Below are 27,707 nucleotides of genomic sequence, written 5' to 3' on the forward strand. Positions count from 1 at the left end.
ACACGAACTCTTTCTTGTAATTATTGTATTAAGGTTTCGTTTCGTATCCGTTCGGCATTTTGTGTGCACGATTACCCTTACAAAAGAAATGATCTGCCCCACACCAGACCACCACGGAAAATGGCGACTGTGAAATAGATGGAAGACGAAAGTAAGAAATTATTCAATGCAGCATATAAATTGTGTCCTGTCACCATCCACACCGCTAGGAGGTAAGGTTTGTTTGTTGTTCAACGTTTCATTGATGTGTGAATAGTAAGGAGCGAAAAATGGTTGTCATTAGCTGTAGTTTAGCCTGAAGAATAGGTTTTGCTATGGAACAGCCTTAATGGAATGGTCTGCAGCTCCTGCAAGCAGCATCCAACAACACAGCGTGATATAAACGGCAAGAATATGCAATGATCCCTTTACGGAATGTAGTAAAAATAACTCAGTTTGCCCCGTAAGTCGGTACCTTATTAAACATGTCCCAACTTTATTCTGAGCTGGCATATAACTGAACTACTGTTCTGAAAGTTTTAGCTCTATACACAATCCATAGCCGCTCATCAAAAGCCATTTACGAGGTTTGTTCCTTTGCTGATTTGGTGCTATTGTGAACATGTTACACACATCTATGTCTACCACAGGAGTATTCAGTGGATATGACACTTTTATTGCCCTTCAAATCTAAGACCTCTCACTCGTGCAACCTCGTACTCTTTAAAAAATACAATACAATTAATCATTCATCCGAAATGTCAACTGTATTGTATTATCACTTCTGTGTATTTTAAACTGGCCAAGTGAGATTTGAGTTAAAAATAAAAAAAACTGTGATATCTAAACTGTTTATTTTCCCCACATCACAACAATCATATTAACATACACTAAAACATCATTTAACTATTACAATCTGTATCTTAAAAAAGGCCATTAAATACAGGGGAGGAAAAAACCTGTACACCCTCATGTTAGTGTTAGCCATAGCTACAGAGATTTACTGCTAAAACATGCTAACAGCTAATCCCATGTTAAACTGCTGATTTAAAAGGTCTACTGTAGAATTAATAGAAATATAATAATATAATTTTCATAACCATGTCTTTATTGGTGTAGAACCACTTGTAAGTAATAATCAATTAATTTTCTTTAGCTTAGAATGAGTTTATTATGTCTGCAGAGGAAACATATCTTCTTCATGGACTGATTAATAGAATTTGATGCTGGATTACAAAATGGTGCCCTTTCCAACCAAAAGTTGGTCTCAGAAAGTTTCTATCTTCTGTGTTACTTTCACATTATGCAGTCCATTTCTAATACAGAATGGCCCACTGCGCATGTGAACTACTGGTGTTTTACCCTTTGTGTTCAGTGGTGAAAATGCATTGTGGGTGTATTTTTTTTTATCTGCAGTACCGCTTGTGACCACTGGGGGGAAATTGCAACAAATCTGATTGGCAATGAATTCAGATCTTATAATACCTCCGCAGAGCAAGACTACAACCATGTCACACTGCCATGTTTTTTAAGTAGCCTTAAACAGACAAATCAAACAGGAATGCTAGTATACCCTTTGAATTTTTCATGTTTTTGGTGACCTCTTCAACGTTTTCCTGCTTGGCTGAAAGTGTAAGGTGAGGTGAGGGGTATTTGGTTGTTGCAATGTGCAACTTCACCACTAGATGTCATTACATTGTACACACCGACATTAAAAGAAAGAGTAGAACCTTAAGCTGGATTTATGGTCAGGTGTAGCTCTGTGTCATGTAGGTATGCTGTATCTGACAACAACATTGTGCTCTTGCACTCAAGCGTATTGTAGCAGCGTCATTTTGAGAAAGTGTTGTAGTTTCTCCTCCAAATTGGAAGGTGGCAGTAGTGCTGGGATTGGCTGGTTATAAAGATGAAACTCCACTGGGTGGAGTTGTTTCCCTGGTTTCGATATCTTCCGCCAAGCATTTCCTGTTTTAGAACAACATGGATCAGTGTCTTTGCAAGCTCGTAGAAGTTAACAAAGACATCATTGTTCTTTTAAAATATTACAGCGTAAGTAACGGAGAATGAGGCAATGTAGGAGATGGGTCGTCTGACCGCTGAACAAAAATAGGTTAACCGACGGGGTATTACTATATACTAATCAAATGAAGGCACAGTTTTATTAAATTATTTTTATTTATTTATTTATTTATTTATTTATTAATGTGCATAACGGCACAAGTTTTTCAGGAGCAAAAAGTAACAAGACAAGAACAAAAGTGAAATAAGTAATGAACAAAAACAAAGAAACGGCAGAACCCCACAACATTTGTTGCTGTACAGTCCTGGCGTCACATGATCATAAATTGGCCAACCAGGAGGAGGTGTCTCTGTGTTGCCGTGCCGTGTAGTTACAATCTGGAAGAAGTGCACGTCAAGGCCATGCGGGCCAATGCTTCACTGTTCAAAGTGACGGCGTAGGTAGTGATGTGTGATGTCTGCGCGACCATAAAGCCAGCTTTGAGATACACCTTCTTCCGATGGTATCAGCTCAACTTCTCTCAACTTTACATGACTTAGCTTAATTTCTGCACTAGCACACTGTATTTCCACTATAGGTGTATAGCACTTCCTCGTTGCAGCTAGTCATCATAGCATCACAATGCAAACTGTTGTGATGTCTCCCTCTGTGTATTTGCAGCTACACTTGGGGCAACAATGGAGGACAATGAAACTTAAAATTCTGGACAATTCTGGATTGACCAGTCTGTCATCTGCATGATTTCACAACACTTTACCTCAATTTGAACCTCAGGAAGGATTATCCTAGAAATAGTATCAGATGGTACCTGGTGGTTTCTGGTCTTGCTTAATGGAAATGCGTAAAATGCTATGCTAAGGCAAGTAGAGCTAATGCCTCAGTGGCAATAATCCATAAACGATTCTTGAGTCAAACGCCAGAAACAGTCCTTCCTTTTTCTACATTCCTCAAATAGAGCTAATTTGTATTGCATAGATAATACAATGTAATGTAAAACATAAAATAACAATTGAAATATGTAATCCAAAATTCAACGCAAAACAGTCTACACAAAGGCCCCTAGAACTGTGGTTGGTCACCTCACAAGGGAGATTTTTAAGAACAAGGGCAATTTCACACCTGAAAGACCAAACCTTGGTTCATGTTTGTGTTACATCATACACTAAATTTGTTCTGGTTAGTTTTGCTTTCATACTTCAATTTTAGTGGTGGAATAATAGGTTCTGCTGTCATCATATACATACACTGAATCTATCTTTATAGTCAGGGCGTTCTCACACTTGCAAATTTGGTTAAAGCTGCATATCACTTGTGTCACCAATTTTTCATCAAATCTGTAAAACTCGAGTCATAGCCTAAGTATCACAAATCGGTAAGTCTTTCCGTGATTGCGCACCTGAATCTCTTCTCTCACAGTGAACAATTTTGAAGTGTACTCCACCATAAACAATCCATTTGTTTACAAACAGAGCTGGTAGGTCATTTGGGCATTTTCGGATATCTGTCACGACGTGCATTGTGGGAAGCGGTGCTCCACGCAGAGGCAACAAACACGGAAACGGCTTCATTACCTCTTGCTACTGCAGCTGCGTGGGGCTCCACTTCCCACAATGCACGTTGTGACAAATTTCCGAAAATGCCCGAATGACCTACCAGCTCTGTTTGTTAATAAATGGATGGTTTATGGTGGAGTACACTTCGAAATTGTTCACCGTAAGGGAAGAGATTCAGGTGCGTAATCACGGAAAGACTTACCGATTCGTGATACTTAGGCTATGACTTGGATTTTACAGATATGATGAAAAATTGGTGACAAAAGTCGTACGCAGCTTCAAGGTCAAACTGGAAAGTCCAGATCAAATATGCTGTGAAGAACCTATCAGATTCAAATATTAACTCAATATAGCCAAAGGGGGCATTGTTTCACTAGGAAGTTTTGTTGTAGGTGTCCACCACTAGTGGGCACACCTCTCAAAGTAATCACTGTTGTAACTCAGTTCTGTTATTTTAAAAGCAGTTGTACCACCTAGAGTGCCAGTGTGTCCATTTACAGTCTACTCTCGTTATACCGCCAACTTCCGTTCACGGCCAAATTGGCCGTATAGCGAAAATGGCGTTACAACGGGTTGCATCCATAATGTGCATGTCTTTACTATATGATGTCTATGCTGCCTCCGTTAACCCGTTCTAATTGCGTTTCTAAATAAATCTTGATTCTGTTATGTTGTAAGGGATCATTTAAAGTGGGGAAACATTTTAAGCATTATTATACCGTGTCGGGAAATGACGCCCCATCATCTTGAGGCTTTGGCTTAATCCCACGTCCTCTTCCCGACATCCTGACCTACTGAGTGTTCTGCTATAAATGAACGGTGGCCGTTCCGTAGACCTACTCGTAGCTTGTCGCGATCAGCGTCTGGCGCGTTTGTTTCAGTGCATTGTTAAAATTTATGTGTACTTGATGGCAATCACGCTGGCAGTATAACGGTTGGGAAATCAATGGTATAAATGTTGTTTGTGCATGGAACTGGGCTGGCGGATGGCGATAGGCGGAAATGGCGGTAGCTAATGGAATAATGCATTGGGGATTTTTGTGCAATGGTTTTGGTTGGCGGTGAGCGAAAATGGCGGTATAACGGCGGGCAGTTTAACGAGAGTAGACTGTACCTGTTTTTTCTTTTTTTTTTTTTTTAAGATAATGCTAGTGATTAGCCTAAGTGTTAGTGTTGGGTGTCACAGATCAATGAGCCAGTCATCAGTGAGGAGCAGCATACTGTAGCGTGGCTACATAGTTAAAGGTGCTGGAGACTTTCGTGACCAATTTTTCATCAAATCTGTAAAACCTCAGTCATAGCCTAAGTATCACAAATCTGTAAGTCTTTCTGTGATTACTCACCTGAATCTCTTACATTAGGGTGAACAATTTTGAAGTGCCATCCACCATAAACAGTCCATGTGTTTACATACGAGCCGGGAGGTAACTCGGGCATCTTGGGAATTTTGTCGCGACGTACATTGTGGAAAGTGAAGGCTTGTGCAGCCACCTTACAGCGGCAGCTGGAACAGACACGATCGGAAACGGCAGGAACTTCCTTCTATGCATATTCCTCCAGCTGTTTCCACGTGTTTGTTTCATCTATATAATACCATATCATTGTGCTGCCGCTGTCAGGTGGCTGCGCAAACCTCCGTTTCCCACAATGCACATCGCGACAAAATTCCGAAGATGCCTGAGTGACCTCCTGGGTCGGTTTGTAAACACACGGTATGTTTATGGTGGATGACACTTCGAAATTGTTCACCGTAACGCAAGAGATTCAGGTGAGTAATCACAGAAAGACTTACAGATTCGTGATACTTAGGCTATGACTGAGGTTTTACAGATTTGATGAAAAACTGGTCACGAAAGTCTCCAGCACCTTTAAAGAATGTAGGGGATTCATGACCTTATCCGCCACAAGTAATACATCATTTGTGGCGCTGATCAATACATGACTAAAAACAGACAATTCATTTTGGGTTTGGCTAGCATAACAGTTATGATGAAGTAAATTCTAAGAAGGCTGTACATTTTTCTTCTAGGTCATGGCAGCTGAAATGTCATGTCTGACAGGTGTTGATGAGGACGACAAAGATGCAGATTCTGAGATAAATGCCCTCACACTCCTGCAAGAGCCAGAGAGAATGTCGCAAGACTCCGCCTCCTGCACAGATTCCTTCAGCAAGCCTTCTGCAAGGCAAAACAATGTACTAGATGTTCTGTCAAATGCAGATATGTTGTCCCCAGTTGGCCTGGGAAATGGACCTTCTTCACATCAGGCTACTGAGGCTCATGAGCTCAGTAGTTTGTCTGCAGAAAAAGAAGAAGAAAAGAGCATCACTCCACTGAAAACAGTGCAGGAAATTGACACTGCTGGAATATGGGACTTTGATGTAGACTCCCCTGAGGACTCATCAGACAATTTCAGTAGTCCCAGTGATCTTCATTGGGATCCTCATAAAGAGTTTATGCAGTTTCTGTGGGATAGCCATGGTGATTCTCCCAGTGAGGAGGAAGCTAAAGATGAAGTTCCTCCTCCCAGCAGCCAAAGGAGAAGGAAAAGGAAAATGGACATGGTTGTCATGGTTGATCCCTCAGAAGATCTTTTCCCTGATCTGAGCCACAAGTCATCTGAGGAATTGTCTGATGCTGAAGGCCCAGTAGACTCCATTCCTGTCAGAAAAGTCAGAAAGTCAAGAATGCCACAGTCGTCACCAACGGGAAAAGTTTCAAAGTACCCCAATGGAACTGCAAAGGCCATCAAGCAAATTCTTTACAGTGCACCTACCAGGAATTTGCAGGACAACAGTATAGGTCATGGGCTTTCGCCACTGAAAGGAAGGCTCACAATAAATTCTCATTCAGAGAAGCCATCATGTTACCCTTGCTCAAAGTGTAAGCTCATCTTCAAGAAAGAGCATCATTTGCATCGTCATATGAAGTCACATGTGGAGTCTCCAGATATTTCGCCAAAGCCTTTTATATGCCGGGAATGTGGACAGTCATTCAGACAAAGTGGTGCACTTATTGAGCACATGTCCATCCACCAGGAGAAGAGGGCTCGACTCACTGCTGAGATCAGAGGTGTGAACGAAACGAGGAATGAGGATAAAAATGCTAAGCTTTTCTGCCCTCAGTGCCCATTCGGAACAAACTGCCCTAACACGTTTGTCCAACATGCAAAAACACATGAGAAAGACAAGAGAAAGTTCAAATGTGACAAATGTAGCTACAAGACCTTAAGTGAGAATGAACTTAGGAGACATAACATTATGCAGCACACTGTTTTTACTGTCAGGAAACCCATCCATACTGACCCCGAAATCTTTTCCTGTGATATTTGTTCCTATAGAGCTTTTAGTAAAAATGTTTTTAAAAATCACTTGCTGCGTCGCCACCAACAAACATTTGAGGATTATGAAGCTGCACAGTCTAGTGAGAAAAATGCACAATCATCTGAAGAGCAGAATATGCCTACTTGTAAAACTCCTGAAGGAGATGCAGAGTTTACTTCTAAAATCTCAATAAAAAATCAAATCTCCTCTAAAAGACCTTCTCCACCCAATGAATCCAATGACATTTCAGATTTGTTCAAAAATAGCAAGATCAGGAGAGGTCTCAAGTCTCAGTTAACAGAATCAAAGCTTGATAAGTCCATTAACGTTCTACTGTCCCGTCAGAGGCATGGAAGAAAGGCTGCAGAACCAAGGAAGGAAAGCACTAACTGCAGAACATCTGATCAGGATTCAAAAAGTGACAAAAATGGTTCTGATCAGTTGCCAGGGACATTTAATGTTAAGGTTGAAAACTCATCTTTGTCCCCAAATGGGCATGGAGTGACATCCAACGCCACTGAAAGAGATCTCAACAGCACCAGTGTACCCAAGTTGATTATTGATCATTTTAGGAAGTCACCCTCTAAGCGGAAGATGTCCACCCCATATCGCAACACTTCTGACCAAGATTCATGCTTCATCTTACCAAAACCTTTGTCAAGTCCAAAGACTCTGAACCAAGAAGAAGTGGAAGACTACGACAAAAACGATAGTTTGCTGCTTAAGGATCCCCATGCTAATGTAAACCATTTTGATAATGTTATCAAAAAAGAAAAACAAAACATCATTTATACCTATAGCAGAAGAATGTCAATGCGAGGTGCTCTGCAGGCGTCCAAAAGGTTGTTTGAGAAGATCAAAACTGAAGAGCAACAGCTGAACAACCCTGAAATCAAAGAGGAATGCATAGAAACAGAAGTATCTGAAGAACCCATCAATTCTTGCTCAATTTCACTGAGCGATTCCTTCTCGGAAGATTTGTCAGAATTTGAATCAGAACGGAAGAATTGTCCTTACTGTCCTGCAGTTTTTGAGTCAGGTGTTGGGTTATCGAACCATGTCCGAGGACATCTTCACAGGGTTGGACTGAGCTACAATGCACGCCATGTAGTGCCACCCGAGCAGGTAGCTTCTCAGGACAGGAGGCCACGCGTTCGCCGGAGGATAACATCATTCCGACGATTGAAAAAAGGTACTTTTTTTTTTTTTTACATTCTTGAAGTTGATGTATTGATTTATGCATAAATATAATAGGTATGTGTGTTTCACCTCTAATGGATGCTGGTGTTTTTCTTTTTTTTTTTTTTTCCAGAATTACACATGCAGTCGAACTCTGAGGTTGTGCAGAGCATTCACTCTTGTCCATTGTGTGGTGACTCCTTTGATAACAGGACAGGGCAGTCCAACCACATTCGTGGGCACCTCAAAAGGCTTGGTAGAAGCTTTGCAACAAAGAACAAGTCCCCGTTACTTTTACTCCGAGAATTGATGCGTGACAAGAAGGAGTTCCAGAGGGCACTTCAAATACTTGGAAAGAAACGGAACCATTTCCAATATGGTGGACCATCTAAGCTGTCTAGTGTTGATCTTTTTAGACCACCCGCCAGTAACTCTATTGCTGGTGTTTGCACTGATGCCAAATCACTGATGCCCACATTTTCTTTAGCAGATATGAGTTCAGAAAAGAGGCAGTTAGAGACTAAGTTGGATGTTAAAAATTCACTTGCGGGGACAACTGCCTTGATAGGAATTCTGAAGAAGAGGAAGTGTCAGGAAGAGTCAAAACTAAAGGGGTCCTGTCCAATGTCAAGAAACACATTAGCAGGTTCTTCAAACAGTGAGCACAGTTCAGGATCAAGAGTTGCATCTTCACTGCCACACTCAATATCTGGTAAGTCCAACAATTTCTTAACAGACGTGTATGTATTTGTAATGCCTTATTGTTGTATTATATACTAAATTACCATATTGTATTACATAACAAATTAGCAAAAATGAGTGTATTAGAACATATGCATGACAAAATCCAGTGACTAAGAATGGCTCTACTTTAACAGGAGTATATGAAGTAACAATCATCTGGAAATAACTTTTGACACATTTTGCAATGGGGACTGATAGATTTCCCTGCCAAGAAAATTTTTTAATGGACAATTATAGGGTCAGGGTACATCTTAAATTCTCAAATGCCTGAAAATGATCACAGAGGTACTTGGGGGTAGCCTGGCTAGCCATCTATCTTTCTCAATGAAAAATCCATCTGGAATCACGGAGCTTGAATCCAAATATGAAGGTGGGACTAACAGGCACCAAATAAACCAATCACAGATAAGACGGACGTGATGCTTTTGACAGAGAAATTTAAGAATACAGGGTGTAATCTGTAATTCAGCCCTTATGTTTGAATCAAACAGACAACAATTGCAAAGAGATTTCCGGACTTGGAACTGACTTTGACTCACGATAAAAAGAAGTTTGTGTGTATTACACATTGCGAAACACCCACCCCCAAGACTTGTGATTGGTTCGGTATAGAATAGATCATGCATATTTCACAGCAACTGGCCCAGTTCCACACTGTTTTCTCAGTATTGAGTACACTGAGATCCTCCAGGATACATTGGCCAGGCTAACTTGTGGGGGCAGTATTGTTTGGTAATATTGTGAGGTTTGCTGTTAATCTAACCCAGGGTTTCTCAGCCTTTTTTGAACCATGCTCCACTAACACCATCGTGAACCCATTGGCGCCCCCCCAGGTCTGTAAAAGATTTGTGGGACGGCGGGTACGTAATTCTAAAAGTAATGCGCGTGTGGGAGGGGTCAATCCGTGAGCAGGGGCTTATATAGCTCTGTAGATAAAGCTGTGAGTAAGTGAAAGTGAGCTCCCCTCACCTCTCCCTCGTACTGACTACCTACTGCCTCCCGAAAACGAATTTGCGACCAGGGGGTGGGGGGAGATGATGTGCTGGACAATATGCAACCCCCAACCCCACCACCTGCTCATAGATTGAGGTCTGTGAGTGGGGGGCGAGTATGTGCCGAGTGATTTATAATGTTGTGATGTACAACAGTAGTTGCTAACGCACCTGTGCGCACGCACTACAATGTCACTCGCGACCCCCCCATGTGCTTACGCCCGCCCACATTGACAACCACTGATCTAACCCAATTAGAACCTCTAATTATTAAACTAGAAGCACTCGGAGAGCGCAGACCTCTGCCAAGGAAGATCAGTGCCCCGGATTTGGGTGAAAATTTCAGGAAATGTTGATACTGGCACAAGGAACAAATGATTAAATTTTGGTGGTGATTGGGGATGGGGGGGGCACGGGGGCCCACTGATCGGCCTTGGCGGAGGCCTGCGCCGTCTTTTCTAGAAAAGCACTCGTAGAGCGCAGACCTCCGCCAAGGAAATTGTCATTCAAATCCATCCATAACTTTTTGAGTTATCCTGCACACAAACAGACAGACAAACCAGCGCCAACAAAAACATAACCTCCTTGGCGGAGGTAAAAAGCAGGTGTGAAAGAAGGCAAAAGGAAGGTCAGCTACATATGTAACAAGTGGAAGTAAGAAAACCCTTAAATGTCCCATTTCTAAGCAACTTTTTGGCCATTGAAGTACAGATTTAGAGTTAAAATTTGTTTGAGAGGTACTTGAATGCACCATGAGGTCCTTATGCATGACAAACACAAATATCAGGCAGGACAGAAGGGAACAATAAAATAGTAATTGAAAGAAAAATGACATATAAGCATTGGGTTTTTTGTTTGGTGTCATGTTGAAATGTTTATCTGTTGTTGTAGTGTCATCAGCAAAAAGTACGACAAATTATAGCAATGTTCAAGGTCTCTGGAAGTACAATTTTTAATTTGTTCATCTTTATATTTTTTTTGTCATTTAACAGAGAAAGGTGAATTCAACAGGAAGGTGTGCGTCCATTGCAATGCAACTTTCCATAGTGGCGTTAGCTTGTCCAATCACCTCCGGGCGTATGCTAAACGAAAAAGGAATGCCTTACTTGAGGGGACTAGTAAGTGCAAACAGCATTCATTTGATTCACCAACACTCTTACAGACAACTATGGTATATATTCTCTAAAATCTGTTTTCACACTCAAGTTTTCATTTTTGAGCAGAAGTGCGAATGATAGTTTTACTCCACCACTGTAGAGACCTGGGATTTGATTCATTGTTCACATTTCAGTATTAAAAAGTGATAAGGCAGTGGGAAAACCAAGGTCTCATCTTTGTTACTGCTGAAGTGACTCATGCTGCTGCTTTGTTTCATCGTCTAGATGTCAAATCTGTAAATCTGTCCACACTGACACAATTTTACAGTGTGTAACGTAGGTAGACTTGGCTTTAGGCACACATAAATGCTTTTTTTTTTTTTTTTTTTTTTTTTAAAGAAAATCGAATATTCTAAACCTCTGTATTTTAGAGGTGTTTAAATACTTAGACTTATTTCTTCAAAATGTCTGTGGCTGTACTACAAGGGTGTGTGAAGACTAAATTACAGTTATAATTAGTGTACTGGTGGTTATTTGTGTCCTCCCTGCGGTAAGGATCTAGAAGGGCATCAGCAATGAGATATTAGTAAAATGTTAGCTGTGACAGATAGAAGGTGCAGATGAAGGAGGAATAGTGTGGACATACAGAAGGCCTTCAGGGTTCATGTTCTTGCAGGCACAGATGATAATGATTAATATTAAATCTTACCACAGTCATACTAAACCGGTCATTTCAACATGGAGACAGGAACACACCATTATAGGAGTGTTTTGATCTCAATCCTCTTTAAACAAATAAGAAATAAATAAATTTTTAAAAAAAAGGCTAAATGTGAAAGATGTGGCAGGAGAATGAATTATTGTTGGGATTTTACATGAAGTGGCGTCATTTCTAAAGCAATTTCTGTGTTTTAGCATATGACTGTAAAGCGAGAAGGCAGCGTTCAAGGCCCGGCCCGAAGAAGAAGACACTGCCCTTACCACAAACTCCAGAGGAAATGTACAGACTCACCTGCAGGTAACCGTTAAATATAAATAGGAATAATTTCAAATTTAGCAAGCCCAAGGTTGGTTGACTTTTCTTTCAGTAGTGCATGGTTTGTAAGCTGAATGCAGGAATGTTAGAAATGTTAATAATTAACAGATATCAACATCACTTCAACATTAACCATTCAGCATCACATTTTTACTGCAGACATTATCCAGAGATGGTATTCACAGGCATATTTAATACAATGACGTACATATATTTCACGGATATAGTCCCAAAACATGATGCTGTACAAACAACAAAAAATCTGTTTAAATAACACTGAGAGAACAAATCATCATGAAAAATCAGGCAAATGTCTTCTGGTGCCATGTTTAATTGAAAAAAAATCTATCTTATGATGTTCATAATTCTGACTTTTGGTAAACAGTATTGAAATGGTCACACAACTGTTCATGTAAAACTGGAAACAAGAGGTCTTAGCTTATCTTAGCTTATCTTAGCTTAGCATAAGAGGCGACAAGCAGAAGTGACATCTGGCTTGGATCTGCCCTCAAGATACCAACGTCTCTGAAACTGAAAGTTTAGACATATTGTGTTTATCTAATTTGAGCACCAACAGAAGTGTAAAGGTGTCTAGTTACTTTCATTTGCAGGAGATCATGTTTCAGATATCTTGGTAGAGGGCAGGGATTTCCTGGAGTCTTTTGTGGTCGTTTTCATGTGGAAAATCATTAATACATGAGATATGACAGGCTGGAAGAGCTGTGCTATCTGTTAATCAAATATCAGTCTTCAAAGGTAACTAGCTGGAGGTTAAAATGGCCTAAATCGTCTCAGACAACTTGTCCCAAAATGTCAGAAGTATTCACTTCACTTTCAATGTTTTCTGCTAGAGCTGTGTATAAAACAACAAAAATACTTCATTATAAGGAAAAGTGCATCAGTTTTGTAAAAATTGGCTCCTATCGCCGTGGTGCTATGATTTAAGGTTTTTATATTATTACTATTATTATTACCCCCAAATTTATGTGTATGTTTCTTTTTTCTGCTTTATACGATGAGTTCTATAAGATCATGTTTGTTGCATCTCTTTTCACAATCTCAGAAAAACAATCCTGTTTTCAGCTTTGTGATAATGCACTTCCCAACTAATCCATGCAAGGTCGTCTGTCTATAGATTTAGTCTTTATTTGCACCAAGAGGACAGAATTGCAGGAGGAAGATATGCATTTTTCAGTTCTGTGTTGTTTTCCCCAATTTTAGCTCCTGTAACTAAACAAAACTAAGACAAAACTTGAACTAGGTCTGAAAAAGGTAACGGAAATAAAAATACAAATGTCAGTTTACAAAGAAGAAAACAAAAAACACCAGGAATTAAAATGAAATAGAATTGCAGTAAAAGCGTCGCATTTTTCTTCATATTATAAGAAGACAATTATATTCATGAACATTGGTTTTCATTGGTTATTTTCTTCATTCATCAAGATAAATTGACTGAAAACATGTAAATCAATGTCAAGGCATGGTTGTAAGTGTCATGTTTTATTCATAAGTTAATGTTCAATTTACTATCAGAGTAAAATGGTCACATCAGATTTTTTTTTTACTAAAACATTATTAATAATAATGGATTAGATTTATATAGCGCTTTTCTATGAACGCATACTCAAAGCGTGTACAGAGGATGCATTATTCATTCACTCTCACATTCTCCCTCTGGTGGTGGTAAACTACATCTGTAGCCACAGCTGCCCTGGGGCAGACTGACGGAGGCGTGGCTGCCAATCTGAGCCTACCACCACCAAATATCCACACACATTCATACACCAGTGTGAGTAGCAGACAGAGCAGGATTCGAACCGCCAACCCTTCGGTTATTGGCTGACCCGCTCTACCATCTGAGCCATGGTCGCCCCACATTACTCAAAACAGTTGGCAATTAAATTGTCAACAATGAAGTGACATTTGATTCTTGCATGTGGTCATCCTTTCAGTTTGTGTAGATCAAGTCTTTCCTCATATTATCTGGGAAAACTGGAAACTAAAATAAGCCCACTCTGAAACCAAACTGAAAGTCTAAATCTGTGCTTCTTAAACCGAGATATTTTCATTGGATTGTCAGTTTGCAGAAGAAAACAGTGTTCGAAGAGTTAATGTTGACCTCAACCATTGTCATGACATTCAGAGGAGAGATCTCAGTCATAAAACACAAAATGACACAACTAGATAAACATGATGTATAAAATATAAAAAATATAAGACAAACAGATTAAAATGATGTAAAAGACAAACACACTTTCAGAGAAGGTGTTTTGAAGAATCTCTGGAAACTTATGCTGTATTTGGGACCTTAGGAGACCCCAAATTTCTCCTCTGGGCCTTGAGATGAAAAAGCTTGGGAACCACTGGCCTAAATAATAAAAACTAATGAAAATTTCAGAACTCTGGTGAGCAGAGTGGGTGCAGATGCTGTTGCCTGACAAGACGTGTTTCTGTACAGAGTCAAAAAATGTGTTTCTTTTTTGTACAGGTTCTGTGACCTCGTCTTCCAGGGTCCTTTATCGGTCCAGGAGGACTGGATCAAACATTTACAGAGACACATAATGAACACTAGTGTCCCCCACACTGGGCTGGGCATGGTAGAGGTCACCTCGTTGCCCATAGACCTCCCTACCCTCAAGACTGACCAAGACAGCTCTCTGACAGCCACACACGCTGCCTCATGAAGCCAATTGGGACCTTTTTAGATTTCACTAGACTGTATGTGTATGTACATTCGATGTTCTTTCACTTTTTTTTTTTTCTAGTCAATTAAATACTGGCCAAAAGTACAATATTGATCCACTCTGTAGGTATTGTACATGCTTGGACAGATGAAATAGTTATTTTGGATATTGTTACCTTATTCTGTTTTTACATGGTCCGGTTTTTGGAATACAATTCCAAATGAGCAGACTGTTTTGTTTTATGCAGTAATGTAGTGTGGAATCCATTTCTAATGAAAACAACTTTTACCTCAGATTTATCATGGTTTGAGTCCATTTTTGTCCAAAATTTGGGAGCACCTCTCTTCTGTATCAATATTCACATTTATTAAGATGCATAGACTCATGTTTCTTTCATAATGCAACATGTTCAACACCAAGCCCATGGTCTGTTTTCAGGGCAATGACTGTAAATGACAGCATCTGAAAGATCCAAGATACCACATGAGAACAAAAAGAAGTGTCTGCAATCTTGTTATGCATAGAAAGTGTTTAATAGTATTTCCGTAACTGCATTGTTTCTAATACAAACCCAAAATTTAAACTGAAGGTGGTTAAGAAAAAAAATCCTACACGCACAGCCAGTGCTGATGACGCCCTTCATACATGTCACCTATATTTAATGTTTTAAATATACTGTTTTGAAATAATTTAATTTTAAATGTACTATATCACAGATAATGCTTAAAACATTTGTGTTGTTCTAAATAAAAAGGCAAAGAAAATTGACTTCACTTCTGATCATTTCTGCACACATAAAAACATAAAAAAGGTATAAAATGACAAGGAAATGATACAATATATTGTATATAAACTTAGAAAACCTAATGTTTTTTGTAACAGGCTGTACATGAGTAGGTTTATCTGTGGTGATTTTAATATTGTCTGGTCGAATTTCCACGGTGTCGATTTCAGTTGAACAGGCTGATACCCTGGAAGAAGAAAGAAATCCATTAAACAATCTGGTAGCAGAGACACTGACTTTTATCCTCCTCGGATGTTTCTTTTCCACATTACAGTAACCTGTTTTTATCTTTACACACTGTAATTGGTTTTCTTAAGACTTAAAAGGTTAAAAACATTAACAAAAAAAGTCCTTGCAGCAGATTATGTGAAATATTCCACTTTCTATCAATCTCAGATTTTACATTTCCTTTGGATTTGTATGAAGCAACTGATAACTGACAATGTGAAAGGTTATTTTTACCTGTTTTTTCATTAAAATCAAAATGGGCACCCACATCAACTTAATTGAGGTCTGATGTTACCAAGCAACACTATCAACATCAACTATGGAACATCAACAACATTATCACAGATAGCATGTTGTATTTAGTTTTTTTCTTATTACTGAAGCACCGACTTGGAAAATAGTCCTTTTTAATAAACCACTAACCAAAAATATTACAGCAAAGCAAAAAAAAAAATATTCGTTGGATGACCAGTTAATGTGTTTATCATTTGAATGAACACACTATACACTGATACTTGAAATGAAAACATTTGTGGCTTCTGGTTTTACCACTTTGCATTAAAGTTTACTTGTACCTGTAATAAACTCACAGACAAAAGGAGTTTTATTTTCTCAGGATGTGCCAGCTCCCCAAACAAAAACAACACAAAAGAAAAACAAAGCATTGTGCTGGACAGAGAAAACTAAATCTGATCATGTAGTTAAACAACTTTTTCTCTTTGTGAGTTATTACAAACTGGATGTAAAGCAGACAGTTTAGCACTTTGGTAAAAGCACTAACAATACAAGTGTTAATGATCCTTTGAGAATCACTGAGCACATTTACATGCACAGTAATATTCCTCTGTTGTGTATCATGGAGGATATTCCACTCAGATATTCTGAATTAGACTTTTTCAAACAAAGATGTGGGATATGTTGAAACTATTCCAGTTTTGGGGGATTTTTTTTGGACATGTATACAGTGCTTTATTCAGCCCCTGGGGTAATGACAAAGATCCTCTATGGCACAGGTGTCAAACTCATTTTAGTTCAGGGGCCACATTCAGCTGAATTTGATCTGAAGTGGGCCGAACCAGTAAAATTATAATATAATAATATATAAATAATGTCAACTCCAAACTTTTCTCTATGGTTTAGAGTGAAAAAAGTAAAATTACATGATGACAATGTTTGCATCTACAAACTGCCCTTTCAAACAATGTGAATAATATTAACAAACTGAAAAAATGTCTAATTTTAACAATATTATGCTTCAGTTTATCATTTACACATGTACATTATAACTTACAGATCACAGTGGGTCTACAAATACACAAAACATTTAACTCTTTAAGTGCCAGACAGTTAAGGGGCTAATAAGCCTTAAAAGTGCCACAGAATTTGGCCGTTTTTCAGTATTTCGCGTCGTGTTTATAATATTTGAAGAATCCTGCAGGAAACCGCTCGATAACATCCGACCGATTGCTGATTAGATCCAAAACGCACCGGACGCAGCCGATTCATTATTGATCGTAATTTGCATAATTTATAATAATAATAATAATAATAATAATAATCTTTATTTATATAGCACTTTTCATACATTAAAAACTGTAGCACAAAGTGCTTTACATATCAGTTTAAAAATCAGTACCGCCCCCCACCCACACCCACCCACTCACCCACACACATATACATACAAACCCACAAGCTCACACATACTTAAGAAGACCGATTGAGCACGGGTAGACCAGAACAAAAATGTACAAGTAAAAGTAAAACATCAATTTAGGAGGCGCTGTCTCAGGGAGCCATCCGCACCAGGAGGCAGCCGCCGACCCCGGCAACCGGCCCCAGCAACACAGCCCCGCATCCCAACTAGTGGGAGAGGGCCAACTGGGACCCCCACCCACCAGAAAGGAGCGGACCCCAGTGAGAGAAGGCGCCGCCACAGCCCCCGGAGTCCACAGCCGCCCCCCGGCATGGAGGGCTCCCTCTGATGAAACACCGGAGAATAAGAAACATTAAAAAGATATAAAAATATTATTCGGTCGCGTGACCTCAAATTCCCGTCTGCTTGGTCTCAAAAGGGGGACACAGAAAGAACGTCATCGAAATGTGAGAAAGAAATGAGGGTGGATGGTTTGTTTGTACACAAATGTGGCATGCTCTCCAAAGCCGATCTGATCGGCCCGTGGCACTTTACAGGTTGTTTTCGTAAAGCCGATTTAATCGGCCCATGGCACTGAAAGTGTTAATAACAGGTGGAATATTGTTGAAATTGCACTTCTCTTAAAGACATTTCAGGTTGTTCATATTTGTTCAGGTTATTTAGATATTTTGCAAAATTATGCTTTTTTTTTACATGAAAACATTTACATTTACAAAGAGAAAAATTTGGTGTTGTGAGTATTTATAAGTTATTATGACCCACTTGAGATTGAACTGGTCTGAATGTGGAACCTGAACTAAAATGATTAACATCTTAGTGTCATTTTTGCATTTCACAATTCTTCCCAAGGGCCGGACTGGACCCTTTAGCGGGCCAGATTTGGTCCCTGGGCCGCATGTTTGACACCTGTGCTCTATTGTAAAGATGCACACTCCAATGAAAACTCCACATTTCTGATCTGAAAGAGATGCACCCACTTGGAAACATTATCAAAGAGGATAAAAAACAAGTTGTAGTTTTACTGCATCTGTTTTCTTGTTATGATGTAAACCACTGTCTGATGCAGTACATGGATATTATAACCCAGCGGTATTATTCTGACCAACTGAACACTTCATTCATGGAGATACAGACTATGGAGATGTAGTGTTAATGTGTTTTGGTAGCGGTGTGTGCATTCTGGTACATGACTTCCCCCTGCTGATAGCTGGATTAGTGTTTATTTATTAATATTACATATCAACCCTTTAAGTTTTCAGGAAAAAACTGTAGTCGAATGTGAAGTTATTGGTGGCTTATAATACTAAAAATGAGGTGTTAAAATACCTGTTTGAAGTCTTCAAACTGAGGTTGCAGCTTCTCCATCATGGTCTTTGCTTTATCAAGGCAAGTACGTCTCTGCTGCACTTCAAACTCCTTAGAAAACAATCAATCAAAAGATATATCATCATTATCATGATAGTTCTGATGTTGAATCATGCTATAATTCACTCATTGTTACCTTTGTGTTGCTGAGATGTTCCTGAGAAGTGATGTGACTCTGCACCGACAGTGCAGAAGTGGATACGAAGGTGTTACAAGCTGCACAGTGGAACATTTCAACCTTCGTCATGTGGTCGTTTTCCTGCAGAGCTGACAATGCAACAAACAAGCTGTATTTCTAATTGAACCCAAATGTATTTAGAAAACAATTACTCACGTGCTATACAATCAAAAGTATTAGAAACCAACACGTTTACTGAAGGCTGAATATGATGATAATAATTTTTTAACTCCAATTATGATCCAACTTATTCATTTTTACCTTGAAGAGCACTTTCCTCTATGGCCCGGCTGCAATTATGGCCTTTATACAGCATAACATCCTAAAAATAAAATATACATCTGTGGTCAGTTTAGGTTGAAAACAGTGTTGAGGGAAATAAGTAACAGTAAACTGACAGATCAGAGGTTGGTATATTTGACTCTAACTGTATTGGCTGCAGAAATGCTTACTTCTACACAAGCTTATTTTACCACCCAGTTCCTGTCATGGATGATTTAGGGAAAAAATAAATATTTTTTTTACCTTTTTTTTGCATTAGCATTAGGTTCACCACTTTTTTTCTGGCTGGACTGGATTGAAATTTGTATTGATCCAAGTTATTCACAACTTTTCCAACTGAATTTCAGCATAATGTAATTCAGCTTGTCTCTAATGAAAACCTAGATTCTGCATAACTTACTACCTTGATAGCATACCCTGTGGCACAATGTTATTCAGGTTATACATGTTTTCAGAGGCACGGGATTAAATGTGCAATTGCCAGCTTTTATTACTGAAAACTGATAGTGCAGACAGATGTGACTGCTGCTTTACCCAGACAGAAGCAACAAGGCAGCCACTACAACTATGATAGTTTAGCTTCACTTTTCTTATATTTTAGAAGATCACATCAAATATTTATGGTTACTCTTTTGATTTGACAGAGAGCAGAGAGCTGTCAGAAGGAGAGTTTGGTGTTTTTGCCTGATTTCTGCCTCCTGCAGCTTTGAATGACCCCATCCCTCTGCTACAGTGACCACAAAATACAACATGAGCCAGTGTTTGTTTTGTCCATTCTGGGTTTTTTAGTTCAGGAGATAATAACTCTTGCTATAAATGGCACTACTGTATGACTACAGGAGTACAACATGGTGCATTCCATCAGCTGCAACCATCTCACATCTGGTCTCCATCAGGTGAGTGTATACATAAGACAATGTAATTACAAATATTTGTGCAATTAATTCCCATAAATCTTATTCACTAAACCTTTAAGAGAAGATTTCACATGATTTATCCAAGATAATCCTTGACATGAACTGTGAAAAGCTCAGAATTCTTAGAAGTTACTTAGACGTTCGTGTAGAATGGCCTCTAAAATGCAACTAAAAGATCTTAAAATTGCACTACATATCAATTCTAGATTTTCAGTGAGCTGTATTTCACTGTGTGATGAATTATCTCACCTGTAGAAAAGCTATGGTGATATCATCATAGTTGTTGTGCTGCTGGATGAGTTCCAGTGTGTCCCAGTGAGTCTTGGTCTCTAGATGATCCTCCAGTTCCTGCCCATTGGCCAGTTCCACATCACAAAGGTCACAGCTGATAGGTTCCCTAAAAGTATTAAAAAGACAAATAACAACATTAAAATGCCAACCTGAAGTGAAAAGTTACACCTTATGTTAAAGTATGAAGTTCTACTCAAACAGTCATGCATTATTTTTGCAGCATTTCTATATTTAATACAGTTTTACAAGCACATATCATATAATTACACTGTGGAAATTATTACATCAAAAAATATTTAGGTAGTTTTCTCATTGATCATATTAAGCATCATGCAAATACAGACATTTTTGTGAAGCAGGGGCATCAGAGGATTCACCTCTTCCAAACTAAATTCCTTTTCTGTCACTCGACTCACTCTCTATCGTCTTTATCCAACATTTATTTAAAGTCTCTTAAGCTTTTCTTTGATCTACCTTTTAAATGCTTGTCGTAAAAGACAGAAACAGCATAAACACCATCACTACAATCTGTTCTAAGATCAGTGGAGTGAAGACTTCTTGTTCCTGTAAGTACATTTTTTTTCATCAGGATGCTATTAAGTTTTACCTGCTTATAAAACTAAACTCTGTCTGCATTACAAATAAATAATGCTCTGGAGGTATATTTCACAGCGGGTATTGTTGGTGAATTCTTTTAGTAGATCCTCATCATGTTCAGCAAGAATAGCAATGTTGTTTCATGACATTTTTTACAGATATTCAATATTTTGTGGATTTGTTTGTGTGTATGTTGTGAACAAGCTGCTCTCGATGGGATAAACCCCTTGTTTATATTATTTGTACACACATCATATATGTACATGAATTAAAGAACGAATGAATGTGATGTGTATTGGTGTTATTTGTTCTTACCTGTCCATTATTATACTCTTGTTCTCCTTTCTTGTCACTGGTATAATTTGGTCCAGGCCTGAAAAGCATTAGGTACACTTAAACAGGTTCATACAGGGAGACAAATGTTTTCAGGTTTCAACAAGTTACATTTTGAGCCTATTAGTCAGTACTTTGAAGCCAAACTTTTTTTGTACCAAGATTTAAGATTATGCATCTTTAGTAAATACTATAATCCAATCAATTTTAAGACCTGTCAAAATGATATTAACATTTTAGGGCCTAAAAGTCAAAAAGTCGACCATTTTAGACTTTTTCAGGACCTGCAGAAAAATGTTTTTCCTAAACTTAATTTAAAGTATAGAGACAGAACTGTGGAAAAAAATTTTTTACCACACACAACCTTTGGAATACGATCAAGGGAACAATGGATGGTAAAAAGGCCTCAAACAAAGCAGAACTGTGTATAAAAGAAGTGAGATTAAGTAGCCAATATCAATGTGAAAGAGTTTTTCCCACAAATGCTGATTTAAGGACCCTTTCCTAAGTAAAAATGCTAATTCAACGTCTACGACACTGCATCTTTTTGTCAAACTGTTAATTTCTGCAAACGAACACTCTACATAACAATACTTTGCAATGTGAGCAATGTGCACAGTGGTGTCTAGAATGACGCTTAAAGCTACACCTAAATCTAGTGGAGTCGTAAGATTTTCCAGAATCATGAAAGCAGCCAAACGACCATGGAAATGCAAACTCACCTGAATGATGTTTGTAGTTGTGATGTACCCTTGGTGGTGATAATCTAACAGACGTACCTATCTAAAGACGAGAAAAACAAGTGGTCTTGATGACAAGTTTCAGGCTAAAGCAGAACCCAAACTACTCTTGGTCCTGCTAGACCCATTTTAAATTTATGAACGGTACCTCTGCTCTGTATTCTGGTCCGTCGGTCGTCTGTCCTCCATAAGGTCCAGAAAACCGTTGGGTGGATGAGCTATGGATATGTCTGTCAGAGCTGTGGCCCCTGTGGTCTAAAGGTCTACTGGTGGAGCCATAATCTGGTCCGTCAGGTGATGCGGTTTCTGGACTGAACACCTGGTGATGACCCAGACTGGGACCTCGACTCTCTAATGGACTCTCTGAGACTTCGGGGCTAAATTCACGTCTGTCTGTGACTCGGTTCCCAGGCTCAGAGTAAGAGGAGTCCCAGTGGTGGCTGTCAAGACACTCTCTACCTGGAGACAAATGTTGGGTTTCTTGGATGTCTTCGTTACTGAGTGGAGAGCGGTTGTCGTCAGAATCAGACAGGACAGTATCATAGGGGTCATACAGCTCAACCCTGAGAGAGAGGAAAGGGGGATTCCTGATTCTGAGTCATGGAATTTTGTGGCAATACTGTACAGTTTATAAACAGATAAAAAAGAAAAAACCTCAATTTCCTGTGAGGCCTAGAATTTTTCACAGTCCACATTCAAACAGCAAAAGTTAATGCAACATTTTTTAAATTTACTCAATTTAATCTAAAATCTTTAGCATCCCTATTATTAAAAACAAATATAACAGAAAACTGAAGTCCTAGAATCACTGCAAAAGTAGATGAATTTATTCACACTCACTTGGCGACGTCTTACAGTGCCTTTGTATTTTTATGACCATCCATGTGACTTTTACACTCACTTTCACAAAAAACAATTTCTTAATTGTTATTTGAACCAAACTTTAAATATATTCTTTTCCGCAGGTGTCAAACTAAACATGCACTTATCAATTTAAGATGAAAGTGACATAAATCATTCATTTATTTGTTTTGAGTAGAAGAAAAAAATCAAATCTCTTTTGTGTACAAGGAAGTAATGGCGGAGCAAATACATTAATAAACAAAGGTAATCAAGTCAAAATAGCAATTGTCATGTACACTAGCAATAACAAAATAAATTCAGTATGTTTTGTTCAAAAAGGAGTGGGAAGAAGGAAACTTATTAAATCCCACCCCATCTCACATTTATACAACACATTACTATTGCTTCCTTAGTGATATAGTAACATCTGTTTAGAGTCCTAATAATGTAAATAACACATAGAAAACAGATTAAGAAAACTGAATTAAATTATTGCTCCTGGAAGTAGCTTTGTGTTGTGAGGAGCAGAATGAAGTTAATGCATCTTTATTGAAGAAACATTAATTTAACAATCTAATCACCTTTAATGTTAAAATAAGACATAAAATTCAGATTATTAAATTTTGGACTTTTTATGACTCCTTAAGGTCCTGCAGAAACCTTCAAAGTGCCACTGAGGCACATCTTGGACTGCAATATTAAGAGATATTGCTATGTATCAATGACTATACATTTGAACTGTAGATTCAAAGCTGTCACCCTAAACTAGTTGAGCTTTTACCAACTAATTATGGTAACCACAAGATTCTTACAGATTCCTGATGGTGGCGATGAGATTAAATCATACAGTCCTCATTTTACCTGTTGTTCCAATCGAGTAACAGAGGCTGTAATATCTTTTTCTACATCAGTGTACTTACTACATTTCATTGGCTTACCTCTCTGGACTGGTTGTGCTTTGTTCCTGAGAATTATCATCTTCCTGTTCTGCATCTCCTATTGGTCTGAATGAAGATTTCCATTTACTAACAGGAGCTTTTCCTGTAAATTACAAAACATAAATAACATTAATGACAATTAGTGTCACACTGAATGTATCTATAGTTAAAGGTAGCTACCAGTGAAATGAGCAGGTTGCATTTTCCTGATAAATTAATTGAATGACAGCACAATGACTGTAATAACAAACAATGCACATTCATGATTTGCTAAAAGCGCCTAGATGAACCTTTGTTACATCTTCACAGATCCGGCCAAAGACTCCTCTCGTATGTATATCGTGTCAAAAAATTATCTTTGTTTGTTTTGTATATGTATTTTTGACGATAGATTTCTGTGTTATGATATAGTAAGTTTGTGAAACTACCTGAAAACACAACAGTTTTGCTAATATGGTATTATTCTGACATGGCTGCACTGGTCTGATCCCTAAAGAAAGAAACGTCTGTTCGTAGATGAGCACAAATGAGCACAGAGTATACAAACCTCCACGAGCCTGAGCTGGTACCGTCTTAGCAGTAGAGGTGGAAACCCGATGGATGTTTGAGTTGTCTGCAGCTGCCTTCATCTGGATGTGTATCATACCTTCTCTGACGTCTGGTGGTGGTCGGTTTCTCACATTAAAGAGAAAAGGGACAACACTAAGTATCACCCTCATGAGAATTTGGAGAAATAGAGTTTTATCCAGTGTTGTCAATGATCATTGTGTTGTGGCACTTTGTATGTGTTGTATTTGTTGTACTTTACTTGGCTTGTTTTGTGAGGATTCCAGATAGAGAAGCTGCTGTATCGGCTAAAATTTACTTAGGGGGTCAAATGAGTGGCCATTTTTGTCAAAAAAAAAAAAAGTTGTAAGGAATGCATAGAACTGTGTTGAAATAATGCTAATACATTTGTGCTCAGACTACTGATATTATTTGACAGTGGAAGCTATATTTTCAGAAATATTGGATTTTTAATAGCACGTGTATGTGAAAACTTTTGCTGGTGGACGGACGTGACATTACCCATGATGATCTGGTCAGTACCAGTACTTTATTAGTAATAAACTTATATACTTACTATTGCTAATTATCCTCTTATTCATAAATGTTAGTATTGTGGATCTAAAACAATAACAGCTGACACAAAAACACAAACTGTGGCAGTGGACGGATGTGACATGGTTGTTACAGATCCCATCATACTGATGCTCGGCAGCCACGTCACCATTTCCACAAATGATCCCTGTGCAAAAACTAGGATCAGAATTATTTATTGTATAGTGTATCATCATACTAAAGAGTAAATAACAATATAGAAGTTATTTCTTTATAAAAATGCTTATTATTAGAAAACTGTTGATTTAAAATGTGACGTGTGACATTCTTAATGTATGTATTTGCGTAACATAAGTAGGATGGATCAGCACCATACTCCATATTGCAACCTGTAAAAATAAAACATGTGATATGTAGTATAGAATCTTGTAAGAAAAATTGGGAAATCTAAAAGAATAGAATATTTGTTTTTCTGGTAAATTCAGTTAAAATATAACTTGGCCATTTGAGACATGAAAATATAGCATTAACTGTGATGAAATTGGACATTTTTGAGCTGAAAACATAGTTCATATGACCATCAACATGTTGCAACAGAACTGAAATCTTTTACATTTGCATAACTTGCATTTACCAACACAAAGTTCCTTTGGGGATTCACTTATATTGATTTCTTATGCACAAAGACATAAATAAGACCTCTAAGCAAATTTTAGCCGACAGACAGACAGACAGACAGACAGATAGATAGACAGACAGATAGATAGAGTGGCAGCAAATGGGAATCCAGAGAAAAGCAACAAAGGAAGGAAGTGAATGATGATTGCTATATTTGTTGTAAATATATATAAATATATATAGTCATGGGATGAGATTATGTTACACATTTGTTAGTTTGTTGCATTGGAAGTTGTGCCTTACAGTGGGAAATTTTGTTATGTTCTGATATCTGTTCTATTTACGTTGTATGTATTTTTTGCTAGTTTCCTAGGAAGGAATAGAAAAATACCTAGTAGGTAAATATCCCTGTACCAAACCAAAGACAGAACCAACTTTGTCATAACAGTAGGATAAAAGGCTAAAAGGTTAGCTTAGCTCTTAGCTCACCGTAGACATAACATGTAACTGGCTAACAGTAAACATGCTTGCATAGCGGCTAGTTTTATAAAACACTTAGGTATGAAACTATTAAAAGACTGTCAGAAACGTGACAAACAGGTGCCATATTCACCCATGTAAATGTAAATGGGCTTTAAACATTTACATGGGTGTTCATTGCAACATTAGCCACAGAATAAACTATTTTTCTGCAGCAGATGATGCGTTCACTTACCGTCGGGGTTCATGTTGATGTGTATATGATGGGGCTCCTTTAGCTACTGCTGGAATGTTGAACGGTAGATTATTAGACCTTTTCATTTTTGCAGGTTAAGTTAGCGTGTACATCACAATACAAACGGTTAGATGAACACTATAAATAGTAGTCAACAGATGGCAGCATTCTGCAAAACGTGGACCTTCTTCTACTTCTATGGTGAACTGTAAACACACAGTTATCGCCTCCTGCTGTTGTTAAACCACATCTGAAGAATGGAATCACTAAAATGTACCTAAATATGAGAAGTAAAGGTAAAGTAGTGTCTGTCGGTGTTTTACTTTTATATGTGATGTTTCTGCATTCATTCTAATGCTGCATTAATATTTTAGGATGGATTTAATTGCTGTTGATGTTTAACCCTTTGCATAGTGGTCACTACAGTGGACAGTTATTCTCCAGCTGTTCTCTTGTATATTCATGGGTTGTTTTTTTTTTTTTTTTAGTTTCATATCAGCCAACACAGTGGACACTTAGGCATCATCTCATATAATGCAATTCATACCATTACTGTAACTTTGCTGTTCATGATCTGCAGTGACATGTTTTAGTGTAAACCAAGTGCTAATTGTTATTAGACTGTAATTAACAGGTGTTTTTGTTAATAAAAAGGTTTTTTTGCATATTATCTCCATGAAGTGAATAATAACTAGTATTACAGTATGTTCAAATGTGAGAAAACATCTGATTAGCAGCATTAAAAATGTTTATATTGCATAGTTTTCCATGTCATTTTCTGATATTAGGTTTTAAATACATGTTTCTTCGCTTCAAAAATTAAATACATGGTGACCAGCTGAGTGGACATTTTTGTAACTTTTTGTAAAAAAAAATCAATCACGTTGTTGTTTTCATGTCTAAAGTGGAATAAAAACACTTCGGAAAAATATCTTGACTTACTACTAATTTACTTTACATTTACAGCAATGCATCATATTCTATAACATCATCATATGTTTGTTGTGTGCAACAGATCTATGAAAATTTTAGCTCAGCATTGAACGCCTACAGTATTAAAAGTAACATATGCACCAGTAAACTTAATTTAATCAATTATCAATTGCTACTTATACATTTTACCAGTTTTGAATGCAGAAATTTTAATTGAAGTGGAGTATTTTCACACTGGGATATTAATACTTTTCAGAATCTTTCTTACACCACCGAGTCTATTAAGTATAGTGTACTAAAAACCCAGCATGCACCAGGCAAGTGTTATCGTCATGCGCTCACAATTTATAAATTAATCCCACTGGTTAAAAAATTAAGAGGTTTTTCTTTTTGTTAGTTCGAGCTGTAAGATACCACTGAGTCACACTTTGTGCAAATGAGGATGGAGAGGAAAGAGAAATTAAGGATGAAATTAATTAAATACATGGTTTTTATGTGAAGAAAGCAAGTGAGATGCAGGTCTGGAGGACATTTAGACAAAATGTTTTACAGAATGGAAAAGAATATGTTCATGTTTATAAAAA

At 38.1% G+C, this 27,707-nt stretch overlaps 2 protein-coding genes across 7 annotated transcripts; one reads left to right on the top strand and one right to left on the bottom strand.

The window, feature by feature from the left end:
• Positions 1-15,374, top strand: znf644a (zinc finger protein 644a). Its single transcript, XM_030160145.1, has 6 exons — positions 1-212; positions 5,582-8,066; positions 8,187-8,765; positions 10,782-10,907; positions 11,802-11,904; positions 14,411-15,374. The coding sequence occupies exons 2-6, from the start codon at positions 5,585-5,587 to the stop codon at positions 14,604-14,606; spliced, it is 3,486 nt and encodes a 1,161-aa protein (XP_030016005.1). The 5' UTR covers positions 1-212; positions 5,582-5,584; the 3' UTR covers positions 14,607-15,374.
• On the bottom strand, positions 15,121-26,469 carry LOC115437064 (DBIRD complex subunit ZNF326). 6 transcript variants are annotated; one of them, XM_030160150.1, is made up of 12 exons: positions 26,191-26,466; positions 24,565-24,598; positions 24,304-24,431; positions 23,757-23,859; positions 22,124-22,538; positions 21,958-22,018; positions 21,218-21,275; positions 20,264-20,411; positions 19,077-19,137; positions 18,774-18,904; positions 18,599-18,688; positions 15,121-15,577 (listed from the first exon to the last, which is right to left on the bottom strand). In XM_030160150.1, the coding sequence occupies exons 1-12, from the start codon at positions 26,201-26,203 to the stop codon at positions 15,557-15,559; spliced, it is 1,263 nt and encodes a 420-aa protein (XP_030016010.1). In that variant the 5' UTR covers positions 26,204-26,466; the 3' UTR covers positions 15,121-15,556. The 6 variants fall into 6 exon arrangements, with proteins under 6 accessions (XP_030016010.1, XP_030016009.1, XP_030016007.1 ...); XM_030160149.1 differs by having other exon boundaries at positions 24,565-24,601; XM_030160147.1 differs by lacking the exon at positions 24,565-24,598 and having other exon boundaries at positions 23,757-23,864; positions 24,309-24,431; positions 26,191-26,467.
• Positions 26,470-27,707: the final 1,238 nt, after the last annotated feature.

Source organism: Sphaeramia orbicularis, chromosome 17 (genome assembly GCF_902148855.1).
Source record: "Sphaeramia orbicularis chromosome 17, fSphaOr1.1, whole genome shotgun sequence".
NCBI classification, from domain to species: Eukaryota; Metazoa; Chordata; class Actinopteri; order Kurtiformes; family Apogonidae; genus Sphaeramia; species Sphaeramia orbicularis.